At 40.0% G+C, this 8089-nt stretch overlaps 1 protein-coding gene across 1 annotated transcript; it reads right to left on the bottom strand.

Annotated features, from left to right (window-relative positions):
* Nucleotides 1-3192: 3192 nt before the first annotated feature.
* On the bottom strand, nucleotides 3193-7507 carry LOC112795057 (uncharacterized). Its single transcript, XM_025837015.1, has 6 exons — nucleotides 7450-7507; nucleotides 7290-7294; nucleotides 4494-5135; nucleotides 3976-4338; nucleotides 3748-3873; nucleotides 3193-3588 (listed from the first exon to the last, which is right to left on the bottom strand). The coding sequence occupies exons 1-6, from the start codon at nucleotides 7505-7507 to the stop codon at nucleotides 3193-3195; spliced, it is 1590 nt and encodes a 529-aa protein (XP_025692800.1).
* Between the last annotated feature and the right edge of the window lie 582 nt (nucleotides 7508-8089).

The raw sequence follows: 8089 nt of genomic DNA, 5'->3' as shown, positions 1-8089 counted from the left end.
TCGAACGAAGCTCGTCGTCAGTGAGAGTGTCATTTATGCAGAGGTTCGAGGATCCTGTTCCGACACTGTTCATTATTGTTGGTGCGGAGGAAAACCCTAACCCCTCGAGATTTGAGACTAATGGGAGTAAGGGAGTGAGAAAGGGAAGAAGATGCAAAAAGAGAGGAAGGAAGAGGTTACCGGCGTTGATGGTGGTTGACGGAGGCGTGGCTGTGCGGCGGTGATGGAGGCAGGGGCTGAGGAAGAAGAATGGAAGGGAAAAGGGACGAAGGAAGAAGAAAAGGGCAGATGGGGAAGGAGACGAAACGACGTCGTTTTCGTCTCCAGGGACTTATACGTCCTGTTACGAAATGCTCCATCTCCAGGGACTTTTACGACCTGTTACGAAATGTTCCATGCCACCTGGCCTCCGTTATGTGCCACCTTAGCGCCACCTCAGCCAGCTCAGCCTTTTCCGTCCAGTGCAAACGGCTGAATTCAACGGAAGGACATAAATGTCCACATTTTTCAGGGGTCAGGGGCTTTAATGTATTTTTCATTGCTTGAGGACAAAAATATCCGCGAAAAAAAGATCAGGGACAAAAATATCCTTTACTCATATTTATAATATACCAAACTAGAAGTGTTTTTTGAGAAATCTTACCTTATCTACAGAAATTAGGGATGAGACCCAATAATTCCTCACTAATGGTTAGCAACTAAACAACCAAAACACAAAAAATCACTCAAAACAAAAACCTTAAATTTGAAATTCACAAGGGCTGAAGGGATTTTCAAAAATCTTATTGCTTTGGTTAGATGAAACTAATGGGTTCGGCGAGAGCTTCATGTGGCCGTAAACCATTCGCGAATCAGAGCACTGTAGCTCAAGATATGATCAATTGATTGTAATTGTGAATTGTATTTTCTCTCTTCCCTTCACTCTTCTTTTCAGCTGCTAGGGTTTGGTTTCAAGTGTGTTATGACCTTATTTGGGTTTATTTACATACTTATATGTGTTGGGCTTGGGCCCAATTTGGGTTTGTTCCAATATGATTGCATTTTTGGCTTGTTTGGCCTAATTTTGGGCTAAACCTTTAAAATTAGCGCCCGGTTTTCAACTTTAATTATAATTTTAATTTTTTCTACTATTTTTATCATTCTCGCATAGTATCGGGCAGATTTAAGCCGGTACTGCCGGCTAATTTACCGGTACGCGTTTTTACGCAATTTTTCGCAGAAAATTATATTTTTCAACTCAGAAAAATCTACTGAGTCTAAAGATCATATTTAAAATTTCTAATTAATATTCTAAATTTTTGGAACCTATTTTGGGCAATTAAATTAATTAATTAAGCGGTTAATTAATTGCGGTTCTTACATTCTCCCCACCAAATAAGAAATTTTATCTCCAAAATTTAGTGATTACCTGAGAATAACTCGAGATAATCCTTTCGCATCTCGGACTCCAATTCCCAAGTATGCTCTTCCACTCCTGCTATCTTCCAAGCTATCTTAACCAACAGAACTTCCTTTCCACCAACTTCTTCACGCTAGTGTCATCAATCCGCACTGGTGTTACTTTAAAAGTTAGGTTCTTCTTCAACTCAACCGACTCGGGCTCTAACACATGAGCTGCATCCGACGTGTACTTACGGAGTTGTGACACGTGAAATACATCATGTAAGTTAGACAAACACAGTGGCAAAGCTACTTGATATGTCACCTGCCCGACTCGTCTCAAGACCTCAAAAGGCCCAATGAACCTTGGATTCAACTTCTTAGTTTTAATCACCCTTCCAATTCCAGTTGTCAGAGTAACCCTAAAAAAATACGTGCTCATAAACTTCAAATTCCAACGGTTTCTTTCTCTGATCCGCATAACTCTTCTGTTGGCTCTGTGCAATCAAGATTCTGGCCCTAATCTGTTTGATCTTCTCAATGGTCTCTGCTACTAAATCCAGCCCCAACACACTTACTTCACCTGCTTCATACCAAAACAGTGGAGATCGGCACTTTCGTCCATACAAAGCCTCATACGGAGCCATTCTGATGCTCGCATGAAAGCTGTTGTTGTTTGCAAATTTTACCAATGGCATATAACGGTCCCAACTTCCAGGTTGATCCAATACATACGCCCTTAGCATATCTTCCAACATCTGAATAGTCCTTTCTGACTGTCCATCTGTTTGCGAATGATACGCTGTGTTGAGACATAGTCTTGTACCAAAAGCTCTTTGGAAAGCTCCCCAAAACCTTGATGTGAATCGGGGATCACAGTCCAATACTACGCTCGATGACCCCATGCAACCTTACATTCTCCTTGATGTATAACCTTGCCAATTCCTCTAAAGAAGTGAGCGGACTTAGTTAAGCAATCCATGATCACCCAAATCGCATCAAATCACGACCTAGTCCTTAGTAAACTGGTCACAAAATCCATTACAATTCCTTTTCACTTCTACTAAGAAATCTCAAGTGGCTATAACATTCCTGACGGTCTCTGGCTCTATCTTTACCTTCTGATTCGTCAGAAACTTAGACACAAGTGTAGCTACATCACTCTTCATCCTAGGCCATAAGAGCATCTTCTTCAAATCATGATATATCTTCGTACTACCTAGATGAATGGAGAATCTGCTGCTATGAGCTTCCGACAATAGCTCTTGTCTCAAACTACCTACATCCGACACAAAAATCTTCCCTTTATACCTCTATAACCCTTCATTATCCTTAGTAAACTTTCCATGCCTCTCCTTACCAATCGGTTAAAATAATCTTTGAAGTTCTTGTTCATTTTGCTAAGACCTCGAATTTCTGACTTAAACGTACTTGAAATTTGCAACTGATTCAAACAAGCTATTCTAGCAACTTTACCAGTATCCAACTTGAGGTCTGTAAACTTGTCCACTAACTTCTCCTCTTTTATCCTCATCCAAGCGATTGTTAACGACTTCTGACTCAATGCATCCACCACAACATTTGCTTCTCTGGGGTGATAACTTAGTTCAAAATCATAATCTTTCAGTAGCTCCATCCATCTTCTCTGACGCATATTGAGCTCTTTCTGATCAAAGATGTACTTGAGACTCTTGTGATAAAAAAGACTCTAAACCTCACTCCATACAATTAGTGCCTCCAAATCTTCAACACAAACACAATCGCCGCCAATTCCAAGTCATGAGTTGGGTAATTTATCTCATGAGGTGCCAGCTAATGCGATGCGTAAGCTACCACATTTCGGTGTTGCATCAACACGCAACCCAAACCCTTTAACGAAGCATCACAGTACACTTCAAACGGCTCGTACAGTTTCGGCAAAATCAAAACAGACGTTGAAGTTAATTTCTCCTTCAAAGCTTGAAATCTCTCCTCACACTCCGTCGTCCACACAAACGGTACCTCCTTCCGGGTTAACTTAGTCATTGGTAATGCAATTTGTGAAAATCCCTTCATGAATCTTCGATAATATCCGGTCAAACTCAAGAAACTCCTAACCTCTGTTACCATCGTCGGCCTCTCCCATTCCATCACTGCCTCCACTTTTGAAGGATCCACCGCTATTCTGCCCCTACTCACTACGTGGCCTAAGAATTTCACCTCTTCCTTCTAGAACTCACACTTAGATAATTTTGCATACAATTTACGCTCTTTCAGGATTTGCAACAAAATTCTCAAGTGCTATTCATCTTCTTCCACTGTTTTTGAGTAAACTAAAATGTCGTCTATGAATACTACCATAAATTTGTCCAAAAAGGGACAAAATACTTTGTTCATATAATCCATGAACACAGCAGGTGCATTTGTCAACCCAAAGGACATCACCACAAACTCGTAGTGTCCATAGCGCGTCCTAAACGTAGTTTTTAGAATATCATCCTCCTTCACCCTTATCTGATGGTAACCAAATCTTAAATCAATTTTTGAAAACACTCCAACTCCTCGCAACTGATCCAATAAGTCTTCTATCCTCGGCAACAGACACTTATTCTTTACAGTCACTTTGTTCAACTGCCGGTAATCCATGCAAAATTGCATTCCCCCATCTTTCTTCTTTACCAATAAAACTAGCACTCCTGACGGAGACATACTAGGTCGAATGAACCTCTTGTTTAGAAGCTCTTCCAACTGAGTCTTTAGTTCTGCTAGCTCTATCGGAGCCGTTCGGTATGGCACAATCAACACTGATCCGCCTCCCAACACCAAGTTAATAGCAAATTCAATTTTCCTTTGAGGCGGAAATTCGGGAATATCTTCAGAAAATACTTCAAAAAAGTCTCTAACTACTGGAATTTGATCCAGCTCCCGTTCATCACCTAACGCATCGCAGCCAAAAGTATATAACCCTAACACTCTTCCCTACTACAATTTACCAACACAGAGTTCAGATAATAACCCTTAGCTGCCACTACTCCTCCTCCTTTTGGAATAAACTGAATTGATCACTCAAAATAATCCAACAATACCCGGTTCTTTGACAACTAATCAAACCCCAAAATCATCTCCAACCCAACCATTGGCCAATAGATTAAATCATGAACAAATTCTTTATCCTCAATCTTGAAAGATACTTTCCTACAACCTGATTTAGTCATGACCATCTGATCTGGGGTATGCACATGCAAATCGAAAGCTAATTCTGACATTTTTAACCCTAGTTCCTCAACCTTATCAAATGCAATGAAAGAATGTGAAGCCCCAATATCATACAATGCAACCAATATTTTATCACCAAATAAACATTTACCTCTCATCAAAGGGTCCCCCTTGGCTGCATCATTGGCGTTCACAGCAAACATTCGTCCTTGGTGTTGATTCTGAGCCACATTCGGGTTCCTCTCACGAGTACAATTCCTCGCTAAGTGGCCAGACAATCCGCAATTGAAGCAACCATCTATACCCAGCTTGCACGAGTCGTAAGAATGAAAACTCCCACAACGATCACAAGTTAAATTCAGAGAAGTCTTACTCTGGTTATTTCTTCCTCTCGCCTGGTGGTACTGATCAAAAGTGGGCCTCTTGAAGTTCTGACCCCTCGGCTGAAAGTACTTGCCACGCCCACGGTTATTATTTCCACCTCTAGTATCTTTTGCTAAGGCCACCTTTTTAGTGCACTCTTTAACCACTCGGGCCTTGTTCCCCAATTCGGAAAACACCTAAATCTCCAAAGGAGCTACATCCGTCATGATGTTGTCCCTCAAGCCTCCTTGATAATTGATACACTTCCAACTGTCATAGGACTCTGAGGCACCCCGAAATACCCTAGAGAACTTACAGAGCTCCTCAAATCGACTAGTGTAATGGGCCACAGACAATGAGCCTTGCTTCAGCTACATAAGCTCTAACTCTTTAGCTTTTCTCACTGACTCCGGGAAATAATTCCTATAAAATGCCGTTTGAAACACGTCCCAAGGAATGTCGGCATTCTGAAGCTGCAGTAATTGGCATTCCCCTTGCCATCAGTGTTGAGCCTCTCCTAACAATTGATATGCCACAAACTCAACAAATTGGTTGTTCGGAACATGCTGGCTTGCAAGGCACGCACCATGGCATGGAACCAATTGTCCATTTTGGTAGGGTTAGTAAACCCTCTAAGAGTAGGTGGATGAACTTTCAGAAACAAGGCTAAAGTCATCGGAACACCTCCCGAATTGTTATCGTCTTCTTCTCCATTCCCATTTGCGTTTCTATTACTGTTTCCAGCTAGTTAACCCATCCTTTCCACTGCTTGCATAGTCGCAGCAGTGTTGGCTTGCATAGTATTTGCCAAATTGATCATCACTGCCATGAACTCGGTATGGTTGTCAGCCGGTTGGTCATTCTCAGTTCCTCCCCGTGTATGCGTACGATCTCTTCTGTGAGTAGCCACTAGAGTTTCTGTCTACACAAAATAGTCGATATTAAGGTGATCTGTCTCAATCAAAAGCCTAGTGCTTCAATTATCCCAGAAAGGCACTCATAAACAAGCATGCTATACATATATCAAGCAGATAACCTAAATAAATGAAAGAAAAAGACACAGAGTATGCAATGAAGCATAATTGGTCCATCCCTCAGGCTCATGAGGATGAACTGCTCTGATACCACTAAATGTAACACCATAATTACCCTAAGCCTTACCTCATGCCGTAAAGCAAATGATAATTAAATGTCACAACAATTCAAAGGCTTAAATAATAATTATATATATATATATATATATATATATATATATATATATAAAGAGATAGTAATTTTAGATGCCCGATAAAAAATAAGCTCAAAACAGAGTTTCAAAGCGCAAAACGTTCACACAAAGCTACAAGCCTAAAGGCAAAAGATATAGATACAAGATAACAAGGCACATATAGATATATGAGTATAATAGTCATAAAATACTAGCTGTAGCCCACAGAGTTTAGGCCAACTAGTTATATACAGACATAACAAAGTTCAAAAAGTTAAAATAGCATATACAATATCTCTCTCAAAGTTAGCCTCTAAGGCAAATACAGATACAAAAGTGAGAGTATTAAAACAAAATATTCAAAATAAATTCAAAGGATGATAAAGATCCTCTGCTCTGTCACCATCACGCAACTCACCGAAGTGGGTCACGACCTGTATCTGAAAAATAACAACAGAAAATGGTATGAGAACCGTAGGTTCTCAATATGGTAACAGTGCCTAGTAATGTAAGATATAAGATTCCAGGATGCTAGAGGCAATTCTAGAACTTCACATCAACCAAGATATTCAAGCTTATAAAATAGATAAATAAATCCTTAAATAGGTCATCAAACTTAGAGGATTTCTAATCTAACATTTTTACCGCTGTCCCACAGCCTTTGCCAGCCTAACCGCCATGTGATCCCATTACCATTGCCTACCGAACCTCCTCAATCCTAGTAGAAAACACAAGTAATTCATACAAGTAAAGCACAAGTAATTATTATATATAGCAAGTAAATCAAGAAGCAATTAAGCATGTTATACAATTAGGCATAGTATGCAAGTAAACAAAGCAAGAAACCACATTGGAAATGCATATGATGCTTTCCTGTCCTATTGGCTGTGATCTCACATTGTCGGTTCAATTTCTAACCCGACACATTCCCATGGGAATGTCGCCCTTCGGTCACGAATATAATCGGAACCCCCAGGGATATCGTGCTCAGCACACGGTCTAGGAATATAGTGACTGGTACACTCTTGTATTTCGAAAGGATGCGAGGGGGATACTCAGCCAAAGACCTCACATCTCAATGTAAGCGGAACTAACCATCGACCTTACGCCGCCATCGTGACCTCGACAAGCGGGATTAACCTACCGTACCTGCCAAGCGCATAGCATCTCAACAATATCAGTATAATACAATATATATCCATATCTCATTCAGTGATCACTTTCAACATTCAATAATTCACCATTTCTCTTCGAGTCTCCGACTCGTCATAACCATTCTTAATCCCTTGATTTCATAAGTTTACCATCAGCTCTTAAGTTTCCACAATCATCATCAATATAGCACTCCAACAGTCCACTCATAATATCAGAAACCTAAGCCTCCATCTTCTAAACTTTTCACTAGAAAATATTTAATTAAACTCACTCATTGTATTCTCTATGTTTTAAAGCCTAAAAACAAGCTAAGGGATCTTAAACAAGCGTTACGAAAGTTTGAAGGCTTACCAGAAAGGTAAAACGATTGAAAATAAAGTTTTTAATTTGAAAAGCAGGGCTTGTGCATATGCATAGAGGTGTGCGTACCCACACAAAGAAAAATTTTATATCTTGTGAGTACGCATGAATACGTGCAGACACAATCAACAGAATGCTCTTCCCAACTTGTGCGTACGCACAACTTGCAACTTTCAAAGGGCACACGTCTCGTACGTACGCACGAGTCATAACACTCATTCTACTCAGTGCGTAGGCACAGGTGTGTGCCTATATACACTAACCAGAACTTGCAATTTTCTACAATATCACAAAATTCAAATTTTTGACACCAACTTCCAACAATGATATCTTTTTCTACAAAACTTTGATTTTCCTGAAATCTATACTATTTTAAAGCTCTTTGAATTATCTTTAATTTGATACAAAATCCAATAATTTTTCAAAGAT

The sequence above is a fragment of the Arachis hypogaea genome, chromosome 4, assembly GCF_003086295.3.
Source record: "Arachis hypogaea cultivar Tifrunner chromosome 4, arahy.Tifrunner.gnm2.J5K5, whole genome shotgun sequence".
NCBI classification, from domain to species: Eukaryota; Viridiplantae; Streptophyta; class Magnoliopsida; order Fabales; family Fabaceae; genus Arachis; species Arachis hypogaea.
Note: the sequence above shows the minus strand (reverse complement) of the source record. Positions and strands in the feature narration are given on the sequence as shown.

What these genes read in the sequence shown, in the direction of transcription:
- LOC112795057 (XM_025837015.1), bottom strand. Translation starts at nt 7,507, where the DNA reads ATGAGTGGACTGTTGGAGTGCTATATTGATGATGATTGTGGAAACTTA. An exon ending in ATTTAATCTATTGGCCAATG is followed by an intron (nt 4,339 to 4,493) that starts GTTGGGTTGGAG and finishes AAATTGTAGTAG; the next exon opens with GGAAGAGTGTTAGGGTTATA. An exon ending in GGCAGTTGAACAAAGTGACT is followed by an intron (nt 3,874 to 3,975) that starts GTAAAGAATAAG and finishes GGTTACCATCAG; the next exon opens with ATAAGGGTGAAGGAGGATGA.